Source organism: Botryllus schlosseri, chromosome 1 (assembly GCF_051294905.1).
Source record: "Botryllus schlosseri isolate E-star chromosome 1, Bs_hap1, whole genome shotgun sequence".
In the NCBI taxonomy this organism is placed as follows: Eukaryota; Metazoa; Chordata; class Ascidiacea; order Stolidobranchia; family Styelidae; genus Botryllus; species Botryllus schlosseri.
The window spans coordinates 2,621,881-2,649,137 of record NC_137236.1 but is presented as its reverse complement, the minus strand read 5'-3'; the positions used below and the strand labels follow the sequence as shown (position 1 = coordinate 2,649,137).

General features: G+C 39.1%; 1 protein-coding gene and 2 long non-coding RNA genes across 5 annotated transcripts in view; 2 read left to right on the top strand and 1 right to left on the bottom strand.

The window, feature by feature from the left end:
* The first annotated feature begins 6,130 nt into the window (after positions 1 to 6,130).
* Positions 6,131 to 27,257, top strand: part of LOC145444643 (uncharacterized) — a 165,903-nt gene continuing 144,776 nt past the window's right edge. The window contains exons 1-7 of one of the 3 annotated variants that reach the window (XM_080323002.1): positions 6,131 to 6,260; positions 8,366 to 8,473; positions 9,043 to 9,220; positions 13,441 to 14,723; positions 21,816 to 22,141; positions 25,044 to 25,148; positions 27,024 to 27,146. In XM_080323002.1, coding sequence (XP_080179128.1) covers positions 6,188 to 6,260; positions 8,366 to 8,473; positions 9,043 to 9,220; positions 13,441 to 14,723; positions 21,816 to 22,141; positions 25,044 to 25,148; positions 27,024 to 27,146 — 2,196 coding nt within the window. In that variant the 5' untranslated portion in view covers positions 6,131 to 6,187. Of the gene's footprint in view, positions 6,261 to 6,355; positions 6,913 to 8,365; positions 8,474 to 9,042; positions 9,221 to 13,440; positions 14,724 to 21,815; positions 22,142 to 25,043; positions 25,149 to 27,023; positions 27,147 to 27,257 lie in introns of those variants that run through there. The other 2 variants (XM_080324316.1, XM_080323677.1) reach the window with 2 other exon arrangements.
* On the top strand, positions 14,730 to 19,327 carry LOC145452027 (uncharacterized). The gene is made up of 2 exons (XR_013919184.1): positions 14,730 to 15,762; positions 17,134 to 19,327. It is a non-coding gene; the product is annotated as an uncharacterized LOC145452027 (long non-coding RNA).
* LOC145451662 (uncharacterized) lies at positions 19,413 to 21,113 on the bottom strand. Its single transcript, XR_013919001.1, has 2 exons — positions 19,928 to 21,113; positions 19,413 to 19,854 (listed from the first exon to the last, which is right to left on the bottom strand). It is a non-coding gene; the product is annotated as an uncharacterized LOC145451662 (long non-coding RNA).

Below are 27,257 nucleotides of genomic sequence, written 5' to 3'. Positions count from 1 at the left end.
TCCCTATGAAGGCATCGACGGTATGACAGCCAGCCGTAATAAACTCCCGTTGCCCAATCATCCATTCGAGAGACCAGGGCAAGATTGTGCAGCAAAGGCGTCTTCACAGGAAACACATAATCTAGTCCGAGTAGCGGAAAGTCATGCGAAAGCATCAAGAGCAATAAGAAGGCAAGAAAATACAGGCTTCGGGGTAGAGGACAAAAATATCAAAGAAAGGTGTGTGTACGATGATCTGGTTTCAAAACATGCTCACGCCTTTTCCAATAAGGTGGACACGAAAACGTACCTGGGGTTTGATGCGTAACGCATTTGGAAGTTGTTCTTTTATGCTGATGCTATATACAACCAACCTACTGATAGGTGTGCACTGTGCAGTGGCGGCATCGTTGGACGATATGCAAGTCCAGAAATCGGCAGGGTTGTAATGACTCCAGTCCGACTTGAGTCACGATTTTTAGGTGACTCGACTTTACGCGAGACAATTTCTTCGATACTGAAAATGACTCTACACGAATTGAGTCAATCAATTTTGTATTGACTTGACTTATATTCGAGTAATTGCGCATGACTCGCGCAAGTCATATGAATCGTGACTCGGCCAGCCAGGAGAGACATTTAATTGTAACCGTGAAGAGTGGTTAATTTACATAATATTGATATTCCGTCCATGAGTAGTCGTACATCAAAATTTATGCCTGAAATTGTTAATGATGATAATCGGCATAATGTGAATGTAAGGCATTCGATAGGCGTATCACTCAAGCAGAGTTGTAAATATTGGGTACCAACCTAACTAGAACGCGATAACGATCACTGAACACGATTCCGTGACTCGGACTACTCCACCCCCCCCCTCCGATTCGACGACTTGGACTAGGACTTGACTCGGAGATGAATAGACTTGACTCGAGTAAATACGAAAAAGTAAGGTTTACATGTGACTCGTAATCTTGCGACATTGTTGCCCTATAGTTTGGGCTTTCTAACGAATAATTGTAACGCCGCATTAGATCATTTTATGGTCATTTTACTGGTGCTAAACTAGGTCATTTTTTCACATATTCGGGTAATTGGTGTGCGAGTTGCAGAGCCCTGACCAGATTTTTAGGCGTCCTCGGAGGACATTATGAAAAACCTGAAAAAATAGTGCTTTACGTCTTCATGTGTCCCGACGCAGAAGGGGTTGGCCTTGTATTGAATGACTTTCATGCCTGAACTCGCTCGTTACACACCCCTACACTAGTTCATCCCAACTCTCTTCGTCCATGTTATCCACAAAACCATTAGGACAAATCTTATCATGAATTTAAACCAAAGGTCGGCAGATTCTCATGATCAAATCATTTTTCTGCGTGTCTCGCTTATTGGCTGCAGTAACAGTGATCTTTGATATGTGAAAACTATCGCAGGATTTCTTTTGCAATAATAGACTCAAAAAATATTACATATGCATATTAACAGATAGCTATGTCACCGTGTCGACCCAAACTTATAACTTTTGCAGAACCCTTGAAGTGGTATGAATTTGCGTTACAGTAACTTGCAAACGTGGGTCTGTAATGATGGAATTTAATACTATCCTCGTCCCTCGTGCTAATCGATCAGCTATTACGAAAATAAGATGATTGTTTAGCGAAAGAAAGCAGAAAGTCAATTTGACGTCATTAGTTCAGCGTGTCACAGGCTCAGACGGGCTGATATGCTGCATGTCTGCCACGACGCAAGCTTCTAAACCAGGCTTTTGGCTACGTAATAATTACAGTGCGAAAATATTAATTGCATACGGCTTGCGAGAACCACGATTAGTGGTGCGTCGTAAGTTGAACAAGATACAATTGCGTCGCAATTACAAAAGATACACTGCCCTTGAATTTCCTATTACGTTTATTCGAATTATTTCACGTCAGAAAAATGAACAATTATTCCTCGCGACTTTCATTCGCACTCATCCGGATTTTTGATTCGCACGATTTGCACCACCTTCGTCATTGGCACTTCATTTTTTTTTCATTCGCACGAGTGCGAACCGTCACACGGGATGAAAAGCACTGCTTCATACGAATAATGATTCGTGTTAACTAGAGTCCGCAGCAATTGATTGTGCCTGACAGTGATCAAATATAGCAAGCAGTATGAACAGCGTTGTTCTCGGTAGTTGTTGACTGCAGGAGAGATTTTGCTTAGCGATCGGTATTTATTACATTTACTACGATAACGTATTTGATGTAATGTGTTACGATAATGCGTCGCATGTCTGTAGTGAAATGCAATGTATTAGGATATATATATAGTTCAGTTTGAGTATCGATCGTGTTACTTGCACTCCGGAAGCAATTGCAAGCTGACTCACGCGTGAAATCGATTTAAAATGCAGACCTGTGAGCGCGTAAACCGCACAGGAATCAGTTCATAGCGATGTAATGCAATCCCGAGCTTCGTGCTGTAAGTGACAGTATTTTCGACGAATATGCAGTCTGGTACAGGCACTGTTCAGTTAGCATTGTCAATGCCGGATTGGATAACCTATGCTGCTGTTATGAACACAGCGTCACAAAGAAATAGAACAGTTAGTGAACAACTATAGCGGAGTGTTGCTGATGTTTATTATGTAATTTAATTTCATATTGACAAGATAACATAGCATTATAGGGTTTTGCAGCAGTTTTTCCAATGACTACTTTACTCATTATTATTTGATATCACTCTTCAATCAAAAGCCTTCGTAAAATTCATTATGATGAAGTAGCGTGTCGCAGTTAAGTTGCCACTCATATAATGTGCTATAAGCCTGCTTTCCATGTATGACAGTTAAGTTTAATAAAACTATCCGACCGTGAACTGGTATTTGATCCATCATATATATGAGTTCACGACTCGTATAAAAACTCCCAGTCACATGACAATGTCGATTTACTCCATATGGAGCCCACCAATGTCATCAGGCAACCGAAATATTATGATGATACTTGTCGTAACGATGGAATGTACATTGCATTGACGATAGTTTTAAATCGGACGGTAACTCGTCTATATGGCGTTTCATAGGCGAAATTCGTGAGAAATTATCATCATCAAAGGTTGCAATGCACATGATGTTCTCAGCGATGTAACACAATGAACGAGTTTCGTGCAGTTGAAGTGGCAATATATGTTGTGAATATTCAGCTTGGCGCAAGATCTGCGCAATTGGTATAGCCCATGCAAGATGGGATAACTGACAGCATCATGAAGGCATAAAACAGTTTGTTAGCAAACTAAAGCGACGGGACGGTAATATGTATCGTGCAATATAATTTCATATCGGTAGGATAACATCTAGGCCTACTTGTCGTGTTTCTCAGCAGTTATCGATTGCCATGTCTCGTGTCAAACATGGAGTGAGATCAGCTGATCAAGAGAGAGCTGATCGAGAAAATGAAGATGAACGCTTTATTGCTATCACTAAGAAATAATAATGAAAATACGTTCCATCGAGGGCTTTAAATCAATCTAAAAGGGTCGCGAGGCCGAGCGATTTTACGATTACGCGCAAGTAAAGTTGAAGGGGTCGGTGATCAAAAAAGTTGATGAATCAGAATGTAGACCGGCGAATTCAATTGGGTCGTAGTTGGACCCTGTTCACACGTTGGTGTCGAACAAACTTGGTACGAGTGGAATTTTAGTGTGTTCACATCTATTGTGACTGTCAAAATATTATTGCGGTTGCTCGCATTGTGGATAAAGTATGGCCGATCATACCGCACTATCGGCACAAGACAATTTAGGTTTGCTGTGGTTAGAAATTTTATAGGCAACTTACACTATAGAAATTAAACATGGAACGGCAACGACCGATTTTGCAGCTTCGTTGCGCTTCGCCGAGGCTGGAGTGGGGAATTGTTTTGCGTATGCGACTGTTGGATTTCTGGCAATCCAAAAGCTATCTTCCCGAGCCCAGAAATTATTGAATCTGGTCTTGATCGAAAGCTACTGTTGCACCAATTCCGAAAATATAAATTAAAATAATGATCAGGGTCTGATCCACCTAGGATCCGTCCTCGAAGTCCGAAATATCGGCATTGTTCGAACAATCGGAGAGTCGTAACGGGTCATTGTTATGGCCATTGTGTGCGGTGTAAGTGGATCAGTGCCAGATCAATATTTTAATTTATATTTTCGGAATCGGTGCAACAGTAGCTTTCGATCAAGACCAGATTCAGTAATTTCTATAACTTCACTATCAGCTGTGGCGCTGTCTGTCGGGCTGCGTGCGAATTATAAAAGTTGGTTTTTAGTTGTTACAACCTCACCAGTTAGCGTTACCATGCAGAGGAGATAGAGAAGGTACATATATTTCTCAATAGCCTTAAGGTAAAGATATGAATGATACTTTAGCTGACTCGTCTAATGGCAATATTTATGTAGGTTGAAATTAAGACGAATTCGGAATGCAGAATTTATTTAGTCAACGTGACAATTTCATCACACAAAAAAAGGTCATTTTTAGGAAACTATATAGGCTCAATAAATAAAGCCCATGATTATTGATTACAATTACGATCATAGGGATGGTGGCTGCACCAGGCAGGGAAAATCACAATTAATTGTAATCGTAATCGAGTACATTGGGGCTGTTTAAACATACCTTTTTCAATTTTCATTGGCTCTACTTGATAAGATTGTTTTCATAGGTTAGCTAAAAATCAACCTGTACACCAAATTGGGCTCATTTCCAACCAGCGTAAGCGTATAGTTATTGTAGTAGAAAATTATGGATTTGAATAAAATAGTATTCACGGTGGCTTAGAATTAGTCTATTACTAGTATTTTCATTTTGTCGAATGCAAATTTTTCTACGACAATAACTTTGGCTCCACTGGTTGGAATTGGAGCCAAATTTTGTGTGGAGCGTTCCTCTAGGCAACCTAACAATTTCATGTTGTTGACAGAAAAAAAAAAATTGTCACGTACCGGTAATAAATCCAAAACTTTCTTGTAGCAATGTGGCTATACAGATTGCCATTGTACCAAATTTGGTGTGCAGCGATTTTTAGCCAATCTAAAAATTTTATCAAGTAGGCCTAGCCTGTGAAATTGGAAAAAAGTTGCGCTGCTGCTGTGGGGATGGGTGTGGATTATAAAAGTTGGTTTTTAGTTCTTGAAACTTCACCAGCTAGCGTTGCCATGCAGAGCAAATAGATAAGGTACGTAGATTTCTCAATAACCCGTAAGGTAAAGATATGAATGATACTTTAGCTGACTATCTGATCCCCGTTCCCCACGCTGACTCTATACACTGTCGTGAATGATACATTAGATGAAAGCTGACTATAGCTGTTCCCTGTTCCCCATCGCTACAGTGTACTGACTGACTGACGTCCTGACACAATGGTATTGGTATAGGAGTAGCATAGACAGAATTTACTGGTATGAAGTTTAGTTTGTTTGAGACTCGAGGTTACACAGCAAACGCTATAGACGGTAAAGGCTACCCTACATGATTGGTTAGTTAAATATAGTCCTACGATGTGTCCTCTTTTAGAAGGATTTGTCGTTTTTCCTCACGAAAATTGAATTGGTCGTCCGAGGAAGCTCGAAAATTCTCTTACGGCACGGTAATTGAGTTATAATAGTTGCTTTAACAGACAAGATAGCGTAATGGTTAAGCGTCCGGCTAATTGATCGGTAGGTCGTGTGTTCGATTCCCGGCCGGGTCAGACCAAAGACCTGATTAGTAACACTGGTATCCTTGGCTACCCTGCTTTGTGCTCATGCAATACTGGGATAGCATGGAGGGGTGGTGCATGACTTAGAAAGCCGTAAAGGCTATATCTGCACTTCCTTGTCCAGTGGCATATGCACATCATGCACTCATGGTATGCATATGCGCAGATCGTGTGTATGTGTATCATGAGTCGGTGTATATGCCGCAAAACATCAAGGACAAAAATTAACTACGTCCTTTCCTTCCTTAATTTCAACAGTACTTTTTGTAGACAAGGCATTGTATTTATTTACAGTTGACATGAAATATGATGGGTTGCTGGTTTGAAAATGCTTTCCAACAATGCTCCCTCTAAGCTGCGCACATGCATGTATGCATGTAGACTTGTAGAGTTCATGAAATAATCGTACCATAACTACTGTTCTTGCATTTTTGGTATTGTTTAATACAGGAGCTATTTAATATTATGTGATCGTTATCATGGCGAAAAGGCATCGATGTGAAGATTCTGGTATCACTGATATGCCTTCATCGTCATCAATTGGAGCTATCAGTAAGGAAGTAGCCTACTTAATTATTTGAGGTCCTAATCTACATACATACCGGTATAATTTATTTTGCTCTTTGTAATCGAACGCTAAATAATAATAGTGAGAAGTTTTGATGATTCTTACAGATAGCACAATAGCTGCTGTTTCGAATTATCAAATCAAATCTAGGTGTATTATAAGTAGGGCAAGTTTGTTTTACCTGGAAAATAAAGATTTTTGATTGACATTTTTTGATCCAACGTATGCAAATTAGGTGTTTTCCCACATAATGTTATAATTGTAGCCTACTACTTATCCTCATTCCTCGTTGGAACTGTCTGTCCTTACGAAGTAGTTCGGCCTGAAAAAAACTTTTTCGACTCAAAAACTGACAAATTTTTACTTCACAAAACTTTATTTTAATGAAATCTGGCCCTATGAAGAATTCCAGTAGTTACATTACGCATTATGGTAGAAATAATTAAAAAATTTTGCAGTACCGTACATCGAAAAATACTTTCCTACATTCTCGGGTAGAAATTGTCTGTCCTTACGAAGTAGCTTGCCAAGAATGGAGAAAGAATATTCAACAGCAGCAGTTGTGCGTACACTTCTCGTGACCAACCGTGTTGCTTCATTCTGGCAATGGTGCCCACGCAGTCTCGCTTCAGTTGGGTTAGTGCGATATGTTGAGCATGACAATTTGTCAACCTATTTGTTTCATTTGAATGTTTATGATTCACAATGAGCCTACAATCGGTCGTCTACAAAAGTTGGCCTATAAAGTAGGCTACAAGCTGTAAAATGTCAAATGACAAGTTCACCGACAGTGCAAAATCTACGATACAACGAAATCCATGTTGCAAGAAAAGAATCAACTGTTTGAAAATTCTTACCATTTTTGACGAAACGCTTCAATTTTGACCTAATCGCCATAAATATAAGGTCTAGGACAGTGGTTCTCCAACTAGAGGCCGCGAACCCTTGAGGACGTGAAAGCACATGCTGGGGCATAAAGCCACCTTAAACTAGGAGCAAGTTTATTTGGATATAAACTTTTTAGTTTCAAAAACTACAATAATCGTATTTATACCACGATTTTAACTGTCACCATTGCGTCGAAGGTTGAACCATCTGTACATTGATACTCCTATTTTAACTAATGCCGGAAATTGCACTGTTCAGGAGATTTCTCGTAGCCTATAGCTGCGAACTAATGCTTTTATGGTTGGTCTGTCAAACATATGTGCAGAATGCGTTAAAAGGGACAAAGTTATTGAGAAACAAGATATTTCCTTATAAGGTCATGTCACATGCCATGTAGGCTAGAACAGGGGCGGACAAGATACGGCCCGCGCCAGGACTTTAAGCAGTCCGAAGACAATATCCAGTCTTATATAATAATGTGGCCTCGCTTTTCTCATATATGGTTGCTTCCTTCCCCTGATCGTTTTATATTGTGATGCACAGAGCTTAAATACTAAAAAATAGTATGTAATTACTTCTGTAAATAAGATTTTGGCAGCATTGCTAGTGTCACTGCTATGTGCTTGTCTGGTCTGTTGTCTCCTCCAGTAAAATGGTTAGTTGGCCCCTTAATATTCTGAGCAGCCAAGAGTTTTTGGTCAAGAGTGGCAATCACAAGTTGTTATAATTTAATGATTGAACATTTCCTTGGAGTGACATCGTGTAGTGACCTCTTTCAAACGACACCGATCGTACCCAACGAAATGACATACTACTTTGAAATATGCCGGTTGAACAATGAAACGTTTAGTGAATTAATAGTTTATATTGGAAACCAAACCATTACATTCTTAAGAATGGTTATATTGAAAAACAATGTAGGCCTACTCCCATGTCACATGATTTTCCAACAGCAGCATGGTGTCAGTGTCCTGATGAGCTCAACGCTCATCATTAATCAATCCGTATATTTGTGCTTTTTAGCTATCTTTTATTTGACTTCTGACCAAGCTAGTTAATCTGATGCGAAATAAACACGCTTGTAGAATGCTGACGTATCAATAATTACAATCCTTTTTTTGGTAGATGTAAGTTACAAGTTTATTGTAATTCTCCACACATTCTAGAATCTACCGTAGTTAATATGAAATTATCATTCTAGCCGCCCTTGCTAAAGACGTCCAGGGCAATGTGGAATTGAATGTGAATGACCACGGTAAAGTGGTGATCAAACAGGTCACACAAAACGTCATAACACCACGCCATGAAGGTGAGTTTGGTCAATTTGTTCGCATTACCGTATACATATTGGTATTGTAATCAAATATATGCTATCCAGGAATACGTCCATCAATGCATTGTATCGGGGAAGTTTCATAAACGTCTAATTAAGGTGTTGTGCCTTACTGCAGGTGTCGCATAATGTGCCACACAGTCCATGTGTTGGTGGCCCATGAATTAGAGCCACTATTCTATAGCAAACGTACAATTTGCATCATATAATGTGGTCTAGTCCTTATGCTGTTTAAAATATAGATATCCTGCATTAGATGTATTGTAACACGAAACCCATAGCCAGGGTTGAAATGAATCGAGTCTCGACTCGAGTCGCGCCTCTTTGGTGACTCAACTCGACTCGAGTCCAACTCATCTGCCGTCGTGACATGGAGATGGGATGAAGCCATTACCTTTTTCTTGTGACATACCTTGAGCATGAATTTTTTTAATTGTAGAATCCGGATACTCCTGAACAGGCGCCTAAACAATATTTGCTTGGAATGCAAGGCTGTTGTGCGCCACAAACTCATCCTAGATATTCCAGAATCTTTTCTTTTTCAGCCGTCCCGCTACGAAAATTAATTCAAACTATAAACGACAATACCAAGGCAGTAACGTCCATTGATGTCCTTCAAGACTTCCAAAATGAAGAGCTTCAGAAACCCGATTTTGAAGTTTACCCTCAGATGCGACAAGTCGACGTCAACGATTATTACAAAGGTCGCTACGAAAACAGCAGGTTAGAAGAATGTAGGAATGAAGATGCTCATAAACCTGCGGTAGACAGTAATTTCTCCTAGCGGGCCGAATGAGAAGCAAAAAATAGACTAGCGGGCCAAATATTTAAACCAGGGATGTCAAACGATTTCATCCGGCCTGAGATGCAATTTTGAGCAGATTCAAATATACGCGTATATTATCCAGCACATTTAAAACAAATCTCAAGATTTTGAATAAGAAATTGTTAAATAATCTGTCAAGACGGCAAATGTCCAGTATTTTCATCTGACACATCATGACCACCTAACATCGGTGTTGTAGCTTCACTTTAGGCTACTCACCATTAGGAATTATAGTCTCTGACATTCACAATAAATTCCGAGAAGACAAAAAATTGTGTATAATGAGTTCCGATTTTTGTCAAAAAATTGACCAAAAAATAGTTATCCACAGAAGCGAAAGCGTCAATGTTGAACCGTTGTATGCGAGTTACATATAGAGTATAATCGTTACACAGAAATATAATTCAAATAGATGTGGCTGCATTGCTGCATCGCTTATGACTCTGCGTATACAGTGAAATCTTCTGTATTCTTTACAACGCCTACGCCAGCTTGATATCAGTATAGACCTACGACTAAAACCAAGGATTATGAAAATATATATCATCGGTACAGCCACTGTTTTATCAGTTTATAATAACTTCATTCACCCGCTTAATCATCGTGTTATTGCCAGTTCCAATGTTTGCGAGTTGTAGCAGCAATTGAATCCCGATGATCCGTAATAATATCAGATATAATATTTTGCAGGGTTGTAACCAAGTCACAAGGTTCCATTTCACGAGTCAATCTCACTTTTTTAGTTTTGACTCGAGTCAAGACGAGTCATTTTCAAATCACCACCGAGTCCAGTCAGTGAGTAGAGGTCCGAGTCAAAGTAGCAACACTGTGTCCAAAGTCATTGTGTTGCCTGATCAGTTGTGATTTTAATCCAATTCAATCCACCTTTTCCAACGATGCTAGTGGGATATAGTTTAGCTCTTAATCATAATAACATTTATAAAAATATGTTATATTATCTTCGTTCTCAACAGTTTCTGCCCCTATTTCTTAAGTACCAGGACTGATGGACGAAATAATGTAGTAATTTTACTAATCTTCGAAGCCGTCCTAGTCTCGAGTCATATGACTCAATTCGAGTGATGTACAATGACTCGAGTACAAGTCGAGTCATTTTACGCATTTGAAAAAGTGACTCGAGCCAAGTTGAGTCACTAAAAAATCGCCACTCTTGTCATTACATGTCATTTTGTAGGCCCTATAGAGGATTGATAATATTGTTGTGATGTAGTCTAATGGAAAACAAGGGTATGGATTTTGAAGCAATATATTGTGGAATCAATGGACTTGTGCGGCCCACAAGCGATCTGATGGTTTGAACACCACCCGCGACGTCAGTTGAGTCGAAACACGAAACATTCTTAACTCATTTAAATCACAGTGACCCCAGACCCTTTTGACGCCAAAATTTATTTGGGATATTACCAATTAATATCTCTCGTGGTCTTAGCCGACGCATGACTCTATTTCACTGCGTTTTTCTCATAAAACCGCTTCAAAATATATACTCGATTCGCCATTTTTGGTGACTCGACTTGACTCGAGTCAATACAACCTTGGTGTTTAGAGATATATTTGAGTAATTTGACGTACGGTATTTGAAAAAAAATGACTCGAGTCGCAATTTTTGCTGACTCAACTTGACTTGACTCATTTTTGTCAAATGCGTCAAATTGCTCGATTCAATTTTTGTATTGAATCGACTTGTACTCGAGTCATTTGCGGGAATAGACCTAGTCATTCACCTCGAGAGTAGGACGGCCAAGAAAGACATTTCATTGTAGCTTTGAAGAATAGTAAAGTGACTATGTCCACATTATTGGTATTTTGTCTATCAGTCCAGTTCCAGATACTCGAACAATAGGGCCACAATTTGTTAGGACCTCGAGAAAAATTACTATAATATGAATGCGTGACATTCTACATCACTCCAGCAGAGTTGAAAAGAGTGGGTTGAACCGGATTGAACTGCAAACTGAACAGTGAACATAATGATTCAATTGGACTCGGACTCGGACTCGACCCTCCACCAGCTGACTTGGACTCGGACTTGACCCGGTGGTGAATTGAAAAGCACTCGACTTTACTCGAGACAAAACTATTGAAGTGAGATTGACTTGTGTCATGGAACCTTATGACTTGGTTACAACCCTGCTAAACACGACGACCAACAAACTAAAATGGCTGGTTTCTATCCAACTCAAGTAAATTAATATCTTCTTGAAATGTCTGGCTTCCGCCTCCATCATTTTAGGTGAACGCAACTGATTGACTTGGTTTACAGATTTAGGATTGGAAACATGACAACATACAATGTACAGCAGGGGTATCAAACTTCTCTATTACATAACTTCCAATGCTACCATGTTATGGAAGGTCAGGTATTATGTCACATTACCCTATTATGATGATAAAACATGGCCTGCTCCTGATTCCTGAAAGTTGTGATTTGGACTTTTGTATCATTACTCGAACTCGGACAGACTAGAAGATAAAATAAATATAACTCTAGATGAGTCGGGTCAAACTTTGAAATCGGAAAATAACGTATGACTCGGAACGCCATGACTTATTGGTGCAATCACAAACACAACATACTATCAAAATGTCATGGAGAATAGTAGTCTAATATATCAAAAGGTCATAGCTTGTGTTGCATAGCGTTTAGTTATCTAAGCAGGTTGGTATGGTATTGGCATATTGTGATCCACTTGATGTATTGTATTGTTATATAGGTATACATCATGGGTCATCTTGGGTCTTTTCTATATCATATTATCGCCAAGTGAAGGTGAGATGAGTGCGCTCCACATTCCACAAATATTATATTCAAGTTGTTATTCACCTGTTTCAATACTCTAATATTCTAATTTGACTTCAGCAATGGCATGATCAATTGCTTTCTGATAAGAAGTATGCCCAAATCCAGGATTAAGGCTACTTCTCCCAAATGCTCTGATATCAGACCAATCTTCGTTACATTCCAAAATATTCTACCTACAGTTATGGCACGTCAAGTGTCAGCTAGCTGCAAATTTATAACACGACGGCTTTTACGATTTCATGGGGCATTTGTCCTCTCGCGTGGTGTTTACGACTCGTTATAATTACAAATTAGGCCAAGTACAACAACAATTTCATTCGTATACTTAAAATGTAACTTTTTTTGTAGCAAGCATCAATATTACGATAGTAAATCAGACTTCAAGATGTGTATGGAATGCCAGTTTGCAAGGTCCCGTCAAAAAGGCCTAAAAATAAATATAATGAAACTATTTGATGCAGCGGCCCGCGGCGTCGTCAAAAACTAGAAAATTGGCCCGCGATCACATTTGAGTTGAGACCCCTGCTGTACAGTGTACATTGTACAACTATAGGGCTGTTTAAATGGAAGTGTTTTATTTTAGTATTCCAGCCATTCACTGATTGAATTGTCAGGTAACCCTTAGAAACGCTGCACAACAAATTTGGTTCAATTCTAATCAGTATAAGCCACCGCTGACCCAATTTAATTTTTGATTTATCATGAAAAATTAAAAGAAAAAATTCTCAAAATTTTCTGTCAACCCAGTGAAATTGTTGAGTTGCCTTCAAAAACTATGCAAAACAAATTTGACTCAATTCCAACCTGTAGAAGTGGAGTTGTTGCAGTTTAAAGTTCTGCATAAATTGCAATAATAGCATTGGCGGTGGATAATCCCAGAATAATAAATGACAAACTCAAATAACTCATATTCTACGAGTTAGAATTGAGTTAAATTTCTTTTGCATCGTTTTTGAAGACAACTCGACAATTTGACAGAAACTTTTTTTTTTCATAATAAATTGAAAATTTAAATGTGCTCTGCGGCGTCTTATAGGCCTGCTGGTTGGAATTGAACCAAATTTGGTGTGCAGCGTGTTCAAGGCTAACCTGACAATTTAACAAGTGAATGGCCGGAATCCAGAAAAAAAAGAAATTTTTGAGTAACCCTAGCTAACTAACTAACTAACTGTACAGTGTACATAGATGAACGAGTAGGCTGCAAAGTAAACATATTTCGGGTTCGATTTATACAGCCTATGGTTTAATTCACACGTTTTTATTCAAAAGTAGGTTATATGTTGTCAATTCCAGGCTACCTTTCACGGACCAGTCGGAATGGCATCACAAGCAGTTTTCCCAGTTTGGGCATAATCAGCTAACAAAGGAAATTGGGTTTATCCGCCAAGGCGAAGTTAGCGGTAAAACGATCGATGTTGATGAAGTAATGGCATCCGTATGGCAGAGGGAAATATTGGACTCGTCAAAATCAGTTGGGACAACTGCTATCGTCGCATCCGCTGGATCGGGAAAATCCACACTCACACGCAGAATAGCTAGACAAGCACTCAGTATGTCGACTGCAAGGGAGGAAGTCGAAGATATGCATTCTTCCGATCTAAAAATGGTACATTATATTGAATTGAAGGATATTGAAGTAAGGAGCAAAATTAAACCGTCAAAATTTTTGTTTGGGGGGCTTTACCAAAACAAAAAAGACGAAGAAGAAGCATTCAAATGGCTCGACGAACATCAATCTGACGCTATTTTAATATTCGACGGGCTTGATCAAGCGAGGTGGCATTTTGAAGAGAAAAGTCTGCGCAAAGTAAAAAAGCACGAAGCCGCAAGCAGCTGTACAATCATGTATAACATTCTAGCGCGGAATATCCTCCGACACGTTAAAGTTTACATAGCTTCACGTGAATTTGCGGTTTCGGAGTTACCGGCGATGGCGCGACCCAAAACCATCATTACGCTGAATGGTCTTACTTTGGAAGACGCCTACAGGCTATTTGTGTTTTTACTGAATGAAAAAGGCGAGGAACTCTGGCAGAATATCAAATCAATGTCACCGAGACTGCTGAATTTAGTTTCCGTACCCGTTTTCCTGATTTTAACAGCAGTTGTGATGGGAAGGGATCCTAGTGAACCTCCTCCAAAAACGGTAGCAGAACTCTACAACCGAATCATATTAGCTCTGCAAAGTGTCGAAAACATTAGAAATCGGGATCAAATTATATCTATCGTCAACAAACTAAAGGCATTGGCATTTCAAGGCATGATAGAAGGAAGGGTCGTGTTTAAAGAGTCTGACCTGACACAGTTTGGAGTATCCTCAGAGGATGTCCAAGATTTAATGACGAAAGCTCCTGGGAACAATCTACTCAGCCGGCATTTGATGCAAGGAGATTTCACGTTTTTCTTTTGTCATCAAAGTGTTCAAGAATATCTGGCAGCCATCTTTATCACGGAAATGGAGTTTACCGAATTCTCTCGCTTCGATGAAGAACATCTCCATGAAGAAAGATGGTCAGTCGTGCGGCGATTTGTGGCAGGCGTCGTCTTCTCGAAATCACAAAACGATCTTTACAAAGGTCAGATATCAAACATTCTAGTTAGCGGTGTTGGATAATTTTCATTTTCTGTAACGTCAATGTGGTTTCTAGTTCGAATTCGACCGAAGTTGACTGCGTGGCTCCTATTAATTGTAGAGGTAGGCCATCCCGTCCACGTTGGTATTTTTTCAGCAAACATGACACTGCTTTATGAATGAATATCGTAGTAGAATGATCAATTATCATCAATGTCAAAACATTGGTAACTTGCTGTAAAATGTTGCAGCCACTACAATTTCGTTCATGCGTTTTCGAGTACGAGCTTACTCCGGCGTGAATTTTCGTAAATCATGTCATGTTGCTGGATTAAATCGATAAAATGTTGGCGACATAGTTGACTAGCACTATTGCCGACTAGGCCATGCTAGCATGTATTCCATTCGCTGGCTTAGGGAATCCGAGTTAATATATCTCTTTGCGTTTAGGTAAGTAGAGTTGCACTGCAAATTACGAATGCAACGGACTCCCTTAATTCGGATATTGGTTTGCAATTACTTTTGTAAGGTTATTGGCTGGCACAATGAACAATATTTTGTTTGTTATAAAACAAGATGAATGACTACAGTGAAACAGTGATAATCCATGCTGTGGAAATCGACACTGAACTCGTACGTGGACTGCCAGCTCCATAGTCGTTTTTTATTGGGTACTACTGTATATCGTGGAGCAGAAGGTTTATATCTATTATCAGTAATTGCGAACACCTCTGATTCTGTTTTATAAATACGTTAAACCGGGGTAACTTTGGACTTAAGGGTAACTTTGGACACTAAGCAGTAAAAGATTTGAATGGGTAATAATAGAAAAGGGTGTCCAATTCTTTTTCATGAGGCTACTGTACCACAAGTAGTCTCAATGAAACGTTGATTCATTTCCCTACCAGATAAACTTGACCTAACATTGACAAATTAATGGCGGGGGTCAATTTCTTCAAAATTGATGGCCATTAAACTTCTTACAACCAAACATAGATAGCATGTGATTCATAGATTCAAAACTTGGCAGCAGATACCTCTAGGTCAGTGGTTCTCAACCTTTTTTGACCCGCGCCCCACTTGGAGATGGTCAAAAAACTCGCGCCCCCTGACCCGACTTGCATTTATCGTCATGTCAAAAAGAGCACATCATCTAATACAGAGGTGGGCAACGTTTTTGATAATCATGACCGCATTTCGATTGCTTATGTATATAGCGTAAGGCCGCATTCCAGGGCATAGCCACAATGAACGATCTGGACGCAAAATTCCTACGGTAAACTGTCCATATCCATTCCTGGTGAGCTCCGGACTATTCTACCTTTCACAATGGCCTAGTGTACGCACCGAAATCGCGCGTGGCAAAGTTATGAAGAGTTGCCGGGAGGTGCATATTGTCGCGCGGAGCGCGAAAATTTTTCAGGGCCGCGAATGAATTGCTATTGCCAATTCCCATTCCGGCTCAGATTAAGAAGGGCGCTACTGCATTAAAATCGAAAAATGAAGTCTTGTTGAATTGCGCGGAGGGCGAAGAAAATTTCAAGATTAATTAAAATCTCTCGAAAATGCGGGAGTGAATTCGTAATTGCAATTTGCATGTCTACGGCCGCCAACACATACTAATTGAATTAGGCGTCAACGGCCGCTCAAATTCCCTTCTACGGCTGCAGGCTGCCAACCCCTGATTTAATAGTATACATAAGGTATATCTTATGCCAATTTCGAATCTGCATTCCAGTTGTTGAGTCTTTTACATTGCTGACAAATTTCTTCAAACTTGTTTGAAAATAACAAAAAACCATTGAACAAGACATCCATTAATTAATTTCGATGTAATTCACCCTGAGACTACTCCTGATGCTGGTAGTGAGTACAGAGAGCAAGGCATCGTTCTGTCCTGCCAGGCTAAATTTGATCAGTTTTCGAAATGAATTAATTATGTTAATTTATAGCCTAATTGAGGGCGAAACCGGGCAACCTATGTTGCATCTAAGTCTGTCTTAGGCAGTGCAGTTCGCAAGCTACTAACAAGAGCTGCCCAGCGCGACAAGCTTTAGGCTACTGTCAAAGCTATGAAGCAATGAATGACTTACACGTGGGAATTGCTCTCTATATCTCCAAAGAATTTCAACAATTTGCTAAAATGAAGTTGAAATCAGACTATACTCCGTTGAGCGCTGTTGCTAGAGTTTGTATTTTGCAAGCTTTCTTGAATATGGAATAAATTTCATCTTCATTAATCGTCTTCTCATAATGGATGTGAAACAGATGTTCAGACACGTACAATTTATACTGACTTTGTCAATTTCTCGCGCCCCCCCTATACTGACTTCGTCAATTTCTCGCGCCCCCCCTGAGAGCCTCCCGCGCCCCCCCAGGGGCGCGGCCCCCCAGGTTGAGAACCCCTGCTCTAGGTAGTCTTAATCCACGGCAAAAATTTCAGTGGGCTCACCCTTGGATCAATATAAGAAAATCTGATGTACAAAGTTACCCTGTCAAATTTTATCAGAACGGGGTAACTTTGGACAGGGGAAAATGTGATATTTAGAGCTCAGGAAAGTGGCTGCTTCATCTGTGTCAAAGTTTATCGTCAACTATATTCGTTATGACCGGCCTGATGGCTTTTAAAATGGAATGAAGAGACTTTTTGGGGTACAGAACTTTAATATACATTTTAATAATATATTCATACTAGAAATATATCAAAACCCGAAGCTTTTCGAGCCAACACTCATCAGGGGTAATCGTCGGCATAACGAGAATTTCAAAAACTTGCATATAACTACATTGCATACATCGAATTGTGACGTCATAGAAACAAAACAACATCAAGTGCAGACAAAACCGCGAGCGCAGCTAGTGGCAAATTTTTAGCTGAAGCAAACGTTCCTTCTGCTGGCATAAGCGTGGTTGATGGATCTTAATGATTGTTGATTCCAGCGCGGACAAGTGGAAAAGTGTGCGGCCTTTACCCAAAATTGAGAATCTGTCGTCACTATAGTTATTGGCGCAAATAGCATTCTCAGCTAAATGCCTGCCAATGGCAGAGTTCATTGCCACGGCCTGATTGTGTTCCAACACCCTTAGGTCAGTTTCAGTTTCAGTTTCAGCGGCCTGTTTCTGGGAATTTAATGTACGTAGTTTAATAACGCGCGGTACATGTTGTTTGATACGTTCCTGCAGGCGCTGAGTTGTTCTTCCTACGTACCGACAATCACAGTGGCACTTAAATTCGTAAACTAAATGGCTTTGTTGAGAAGCGGGAATGAATCAAGAGTTGGCCAAAATTTGAAAAAAACGGGTGGGTAATAAGCTAAGAGATTGTAATCGGGTGTAAGCTACTTCAAAAACTTATTACATACTCTTAAACATGTGGAGATCATAAACTTTCCTCAACTTAAGTGCCTGCAGCAACTCAACTGAGTTGTGTCTGTTATTCGAACTCAACTTCGAGATCATAAAGTATCCTCACACTTAATTTAACTGAGTGGAGTTTAACACTCAAGCCGATATGTGAAAATCCCGAAACTGGTTGCCAGATTTATTTTTATCAGAATGACGTCATGATCCAAAGCCGTCGCTAAGTAACGAGCGTCTGTTCCGATTGTTATCGTCCGCAAAACCTAAATATCGGCCATTCTGCGAATAATAATCAAAGAAATGGCTGCTTTAATTGAAGAAATTGAGATTCTGCAATCGGAATCGATTCCACGCAGGCGCCTCAGGGATACTAAGAATCCATTTGAGAAATATGATGACGGAGAATTTATAAAACGATGTCGGTTTTATAAAAATGCCGTCATTGAGATATTCGATAATATAAAAGGGGACGAGGTTTTCCAAGCTAGGAGTCATAGCTTGCACCCTCTGCTTCATTTAACCATTGCATTGCGTTTTTTTTGCTACGGGACACTTCCAAGTAACCGATGGAGACCTTGCTGGCCTGTCTCGCCACACTGCACGAAGAAGTGTACACCGTGTGGCGTACGCCATATCAAAGCACAAAATCAGTTTTATGCATTCGATGCATGATACTGCAACACTGAAATGTGAATTTTATAAGGTCAAGAAATTCCCAGGAGTTGACGGAATTCTGTTAGGTGACAATGGCTACCCGTTATTAAAACACCTTCTAACTCCAATTATCAATCCGACCACTGAACAGGAGAAAAAATACAATCGCGCACACATTGCGACTAGAGCACGAATCGAGCAATGTATTGGAGTTATGAAGCAAAGATTCCGTGCTCTCCGGATCCCGCTCAGAACTAAATTGCAGAGCAGCGTGGCGATAATAATATCAATTGCGTGCTTGCACAACGTCGCAGTTGCGTTAAAACAACCGATGCCCGAAGAAGATGACCTGGAGCCAAGTATTTACGATGTAAACATTGTAACTGCACCGTCACAAAACGACACTTTGTCCGGAAGGGCAGTCAGAAATACCTTTTTAGAAAATTACTTTTGAGTAAGGCCCTTGCATACCTTATGAAATAATTTTCGCTTTTACTACCATTTTTATTCAACTACTATTCCTATATCGTATATTCATTTATAGTTCTTTTGTGTATTTGAATTTATATACGCGGAATAAATGTACCCTACAGCGAGCAGTTAATATACGAAGTAACAATAAAATAAAAGAAACAACAACAGATGCAGCATCTCGAACGGGAAATAAGTAATGTGTAGCAAAGCAGTAACAATAAAATAATTAATGAAACAACAACAGAAATAGGAATTTGCATATTACTCCGAACCAGCAGTTTTCAATTTCATTTCCATATATTTTATTTTCAACTGAAGAACTTGTTTCGTCAATACGCTCTCTTCTTCCTTTAACTGTAACTCCCGTTCTCTTCTTACTTCTTGTTGCTTCATAGCATTTATCTTTTCGGCCAAATATTCGTCACGGAGGACTTCAAATTTGGACTTTTTGGGGGGTTGCTCCACGCTTTCTTCGAAATGAAAGCTGCCACTTCTTTTTGATTTCCGTCCGAAATGGACGGGAGTCGACGAAGAATGACTCGTCACCGGCGATTCCGAATGCATGATAACGTAAGATTCCTCTTCACAATCGATTGTATCGTGATCAAGGCAATGATCGATAGGGTGAATTTGACCAGGAACAACAGCTGAAAAATACATTTGTTACAAATCAGTGTGTATGATTGTAGGCAACTATTCATTCAATTTTTTTACACTCACAGCATACTGCTTCCGTCAAAGGGTCTGGAATAAACGTCTTCGGCCCACCCCCCGTTTTCCGCTTTTGAGCCTTGCCTCGTCACTTTTCGCCCTATCTTTCATATTCATCCAGCGTTTTCTTAGACATTTTTGGCTCCTAATTGTCCCAAGGCCGCTGGAATTAAACTTCTCCGCGAGACTCTCCCACCCTCTATCTTTCGCGTTGGTCGAATATTTGTCTGTTTTTTTTTATTTTCAATCACGAGATTTTCTGCCACTAAATCCAACAACAACTTTTTTTCTTGAATAGAGAAATTGGGCTCCCTCTTCGCTGGAACATCACTCATTATTACAATTGTTAGATTATCGCTTGTAATTCTGTATTTGATAGTTTATAGCAATTTAGCCAGTTATAATAAATTAAATCAGTACAACAGTCATTAAGAAATTGATTTCGAGCCTGACCATCGCACATCACTTCAGCACCTGTTTGTTTGTATTTGCAGTCATCCGCAGTAGCTTCTAGCCATTGCTAGGCATTAATCTAGACCATTGCGGTATGACTATTACAATGCAGAGTAATCCCCAGCATATTACCTCAGAAGCCGTTTGCTTATGTTTTCAGTCGTCCGCTGCAACTCCCAGGTCATTGTTATGCATTACTATAGGTCATTGTGGTGTAACTATGCTGACGCTGTTGCTGCGTGACGAGAAATATGGCCTCGGATGACTGACCAACTGTAACGCCGGAGCTCTCGAAGTAACATGTCGCGTACTTAAGTTAGCACTACACGTACCTTAAGTTTCGGACGTTTTTTGTGCCGTTAAAAACTCATTTTAGGTCTGAGGATACTTTATGATCCTCAATTGAGTAATACTCAGTACTCAAGCATGTGTTACTTGGCAACCGGAACTTAAGTATCCTCTATGATCTCCACCCTCAATACACCCTGAATATCGGAGATTGTAAATTACAACAAATATATCCATCAGAGGGCATAGGAAAAGAAATTGTGTATCTTTTAAAGAACAGTAAAATATTTGAAATCGGCAATAAATCACGGCAACATGCTTAATGTTTGCTGTCGATTGCTGACACCGCCAGTGGGATACCCCTTATCGCCATATTTTATTTATAAGTCCCAATTGGTGAACACATGAGGGAAAATTTAGATAAGGGATGAATATGAGGGTAATTTTTTTTTTTTGGGGGGGGGGGGGGGTGATTGGGTCAAAATCATGCAATAGGCCAGACGTCTACTGCTTTGTTTCAGTTTTAGCCACTGCTCTCATCAACTCTTAACAAATAAGCCTCATTTACGGGGTTTCATAAACAATAGAGTGTAAAGACATACAAAAAACTACATTGTCCAAAGTTACCCACATGCCGGGGTAACTTTGGACACAGATAATTTACAAAACACGGGTACTTCTTTATGACCATGAAGATTTTGGATTAGTTAATTCTAATCTTTGCTCCATAATCCCCGAAAAACACAAATCTTGCCTCCCCTACACCCTAGCATTTTCAAGATACAAAGCGGAATTGTTGAAAATTGTCCAAAGTTACCCCGTTTTACGGTACTATTTGTCGGTTCATACTATCTACATTTTCAATAATTTCTCGGCGATATTTTCTTGTCTAAACTATGCAGTTAGTGCTATTATTAGCATTGTCCACTTTTCGCGAGAAATTGTGCGCGACCAGCGCTGCTGTGATTATTTATTATCAAGCCCATTCTTACCACTATAATGCCCCGTTGTTGCTCATGAGAGACTCGTATAAAGTCGATTTAAGAGTTTAATTGCTCAAGCTTAACCCTGTATAGCCACCGTAGCGCAATCTTCAAATTGTTGCGTATACTGTAAGACCAAAACAATTGCAACAATATTTCTTGTTGCATCACAGTCTCGGATCGGACCGATAAACAGCAAATTCTCGATAGATCGATTCGTTTGCAACTAGAGAAGAATAGGGGCGACGGTATCATGGAAGACAAGCCCCACATTCGCATGGAACTTTATACAGCAATCTACGAATCGGGCGACGACAATCTGATGAAAGTTCTTCCCGACATCAACGCATGTCGCATCTCATTGAATCGCGATGAAGCTCATATCGTTGGATCGCTTGCAGCAAAGAATCAAAACCTTGATTCTTTGAATTTATACAACTGCAGTATCGACGACGAGCTTTTAGGCATCATTGCAAGGTGTCTGGAAAATCGAATTCACGTGAGCCACTTCATCAAATCATAGCTTCAGTAGGAAAACAATAACAAGAGGTATTCTAGATTCATCAAATTCTACACAATGCGTTTTTCAATGTGGTGCCTTCTGAACCTTGGACTCGATAATATGCATTATGCAATCGTCACGGGAGAATGCCCAGATTCGCTATTTGATTGATATTGAACTGCACTCGAAATTACTGTAGGCTACTACACATTCCATTAGTCAATCTTACCTATATAGGCCCACGTTCGTACGTAACTATCGATACTTCTTGTTGGTCGTAAGCGTGACTGACTGTCTCTTACACTGATTTTGGAATTCACATACATATATATGCAGGCTATGTGTCAGGGTTGTAACCAAGTCACAAGTCAATCTCACTTTTATAGTTTTGACTTGAGTCAAGTCGAGTCTTCCAAAAATCGAGTGACTTGACTTGACTCGAGTCCCCTTTGAAAATCAATTGATTTGACTTGACTCGAGTCAAAATGTGCAATGACTCGAAATGACTGGTGACTCGAAGGTAGTGACTTGATCCCAACACTGAGAGTGTCGAGTCCGAGTCATTGTGTTTTGACTCGAGTCCAAGTCATTGTGTTCACTGTTCAGTTCCGAGTTAATGTCATGTGAAACCCACTTTTTACAACTCTGCTCGGTGATATTGAATGATTGCCATTCATAATATACTAATCTTACTTACTTTTAACAGTATCTGGCAGCATTTTTAAGCACCACTACTGTTACAAGAAATAATAATAGTGTCCTAACTTTGCTATTCTTCGAAATTACAATGAACATTTTATTGGCGCCCTAAAAATCAATAATTTGCTTGTAACTTTTTTTCTGTACATTTTCAAGACAAAGTTCTATGGAAATGAGATAGAAACATGTTGATTCCGCAGCTTTTGAGCCTAAAACTAGCTTTCTAGCATAAGCAGGTATCAATATATGGCAAAATTAGCTATTTTCGGCATGTTCGGTGAAATTGCACGGCCACTAGAAAGTGCATGAACCTGAAATTGTGATAGAAGTAATTCATTCGAGATTTGGGACAAAATTTCAAAGGCACATTTTGAAATTAAAATTTTTTTTTCACTTCACCCTACAATAACATAGCTCTTGTTGAAAAATACGCGCACGGATGATTGTCCGAAATTCTCAAGTTATCAGGATTGCCATACGTCTGTATTTTCCGGGGCATGTTCGGAATTTCACTGTTCACGTTGTTTCTGGAAGGAAATTTAATATATATGCTTCAAATCCCATAATTTTGAAGGCTTGAAATACACTCAAAATCTATTCCAAATAAACATAAACAATAATAACAGATTTATGTAGCTACTGAAATTTTTTCTTGGCGCCACGCGTAATTTAGTACACTTTGTATTAATTTAAATATAGGGCCAGAGTTAATAATTAATTTAATTCAATTTCAATTACAATTACTTTATTGCATGTTTGAATTACATTATGATTACAATTACTCTATGCTAAAAAGATCAAATTATAACTACAATCAGGGTTGTAACCTAGTCACGAAGTCTCCGAGTAACAAGTTAATCTCTATTTCATAGTTTTGACTCGAGTCAAGTCGAGTCATTTTCAATTGACGACCTAGTCCAAGTCCGCTATCAGAGGGTGGTTTCATTCATGATTCGTACTACGTAGAATACCCTTTAATTAGAAAAATCAAACTTGAACCTAATCAAAATATTCCTAGTCATGAGCTCTGAAAAACATAAAAAAAAGAAATTTTTTATAAGCGACTACTAACAATCAAAATTTCGAGCGACTGGCAACGACTAATAGCGAATAGGATGCAAGACAATCAATGAAATGTACTCAAACGAATACTCAGAGCTGAGTAAGGTGAATTATATATAATTGGTAAGGCAATAAGGACGATACCGATAAGGTGTGTAAAATTAAAATAAATACACGAGTAAAGAAGCTCCTGATAACTACCAAATACAAAATTTTGGTTCGCAGTTACATTTTCACTTGCTCAAAACTGTCGACTGCATTTGATGAACGTTAGGATGCGGAAAAGTTCTGGGCCCCAGTAAATTAAGTCAAGATAGGAGGTAAGATTGGGATAACATATCTGCAAATGTGTGATCTAGCGTAATGAAGTCTTTATTGAAAACTTGAATTTCTTTTTGCAATTACTGCAGCAAGCCTCAGTTCTGCAAAGAGATTTAAAAAAACGCTGACCGTGGTGTAGGAAATGATTCAGCACAGGTTACAGAAGAGTTCATTTGCTTTTCGTCCATTTATGAAATAGTAGGATTTTTTTGGTTCAATAGCCTATATTGTAATTCACCAAGTTTTCTGTTGGAGCTGAAGTTGGCTTATATGGGAAACAGTTTAGTATGGCTGAATTAGTTGACGAGGTACGCATAGGACCCCCATGTTAATGGGCTAATTATCTTATGCTGTGATTGTCAGGTTTCAATAACAATGCAATTGAAATTGTAATTAGAAAATTTTTATCAGATTACAATTATAATTACACAGAATAGAAATGCTTCGATGACAATTAAAATAACATGAAAAAATATAATTAGTCACATGCAGCTCAATTACAAATTACAGTTGATCCTACTGTGGCCAACTCGCTCGTAAAAATGAAATCGAAAGTGAATAAAATTAGCCATCATTCACTCTAAACAAATCGTAATATGAATTATAGAGGACGGTGTATTCCTAGAATTTATTGAAGCCGTTTGAATGGATTAGTAAAAGACCTCTAAACCTAGGGTCGTTTGCCTAATTATAAGGATCACAATGATGTTGAACATACTCAGCTTCCAAAATATGCCCTGGATAAGTCTGTGTAAAGCTTTTTTAGTTTGACATGACATTGGCAGACATTGCATTCATATTTCATTTATCATTCCAGGTGAAGGAAGTGGATTTGCGTGACAATGAGTTGTCAGCAACAGCACTGCGTTTACTTCTCGGATATCGTCGGATTGAATCGCTATCTGGAAAATTGGGCTGGGAAGTGAGATCGGTTCTATGATTTAGTTGTGTACTAACAAGCCACTATAATTTTATGTGGGTATGCGGAGACTTGTGACGTGACAATCGCATGTGATTGGTTTATTCGGTTATGTTAGAAAATTGTCAGGTTGGCGAAAACAACGCTGCAGGCCAACTTTGGGTCAATTGCAACCAGTAGGAGCGATTTTCTTGCAATAGAAAATTTTGGATTTATCATTAAAAAATTAAATTTTAAAATTTTTCTGTCAACAACGTAAAATTGTTGGGCTGTCAGTACAGACGATGCACACCAAATGTGGCTCAATTCCGCACACTAGAAGCGAAGTTATTGCAGTTGAATAAATTTGGATTCGAATAAAATAATTTTACCGTAGCTAACTCTTTAATTATTCAAATAGCTGATTCGTGGTACAGAACTTGAATATAGCTTTCAATACAAAATGCAAGGTAGTGGAATATTTATTAAACTAGAAAACTTTTTTGTTGCCTCTTTCAAGGCACACTGAAGGGAGTTGAACAGATTTGGTTTTGCTGCTAAATCCATTTAAATCCCTTTGGAGTGCCGAAAAGTATTTGAGTTAAATTATTGTACTACAATGGATGTTGTATTGAAAGCTATAATTATTTCCTGTAAAATCATGGAATTGGAAATTTTACCACGGCAATAACTTCGCTCCTAGCCAAATTTGGTATGCATCATCACTACTGACACAATTTTATGGGGTTGAAAGAAAAACTTTGAATTTTTTTTAATTATAAATTCAAAACTTTTTACAGCAAGAATCTTGTTTCTACTAGTTTGTCTTGAAGCCAAATTTGGTTTACAGCGTTGTTTCAACCAACCTAACAATTTTATCACGTAGACAGTGAATTCTGAAGAATATTTTTTAACAGTCCCACTCTGCTTTCATCCCTAAGCCGTACAGTATTTACCCACTGATATGATTTCTTAATATCCGCACTGTGTCATTAATATCGAGCTATGTAATCGAATTTGGTGAAATGGGGGATCATGTAAAGTGGTGGCAGCAATAAGAGCGCAGAGCTAATGCCACGACCTTGTGAACAATAATCCGCTTTTTACTGAATTGAGAATGAATGAAATGAATGCAATGTAATGAAAATTGGCATTGGTGTGATCGATACCCGTCAGTCTGGCGGTCATCAAGTTGTGCATCAATATTTTGACAAATTATGTCCCATTTACGTCATTGAACGCCGCGTGCCGCTAAAAAATGCACTGCGTGAGTAACAAGTAACATTGCTAGCATCGTTACAATACTGGATTGTGCATGTAGACATTGTCGGTACGCAACAGATAATTACCAGTCCTTATCAACAAAGTGTGCATCGAAAAAGTTTTTACTGAACATAAAAGCGTTTTGGAATGCAGCATTTTGTTTGCCTTGTAATATAGGAGTCAATATGATGTCCATGAAATAATTCAGATTTACATGCTCACACTAGGAAACTGTCCAATTTCGCGCTCTGATCAAAAGACGAAATTCAATCGTGAATTCGTGTTAATACAGGAATACGGTTTTGGGTGATTACGATTTGCTTTAAAGATCAACTATATAGACCAAAATGTCTTTGTCTCGATTCGTAAAGTTTTTTCTCTTGATGTCGCCAATTTAATTCATGCCTCATATAAACGAGTGTTTGCGGAGATATTGAGTCGCAAATGTCCCAAAATGGCGCCACTGACAAAAACGCCGGTAAAATCAGTGATCTGGGTTGATGACGTGAAAAATATGATGATCTGTGATGCTTCGGTCGTCACTGTGTCTATTACGATATCGATACGACGTCACGATATTTGGTGGATGATCAATAAAATGCACAATCTCGCGTTTAAATTCTGTACAATATTCAGGTAGTCAAGATGACTGTAGGAGAAGAATGGGTTGAATTGAAGAACGAAGAAGATGTCATCAAGATAAGTGGAAGTCACATGCTTACTGACATGGTTACAATTGAAGGGCACTTCAACGTCAAGGTTTGATATCAAGTTGATTCAACCTTGATAACGAGTCCATACTTCTGATTGGATTGAACGTTCGCTCATTTCACTGACATCACTATTCGCGCAACTGTAGACAACGCTAGG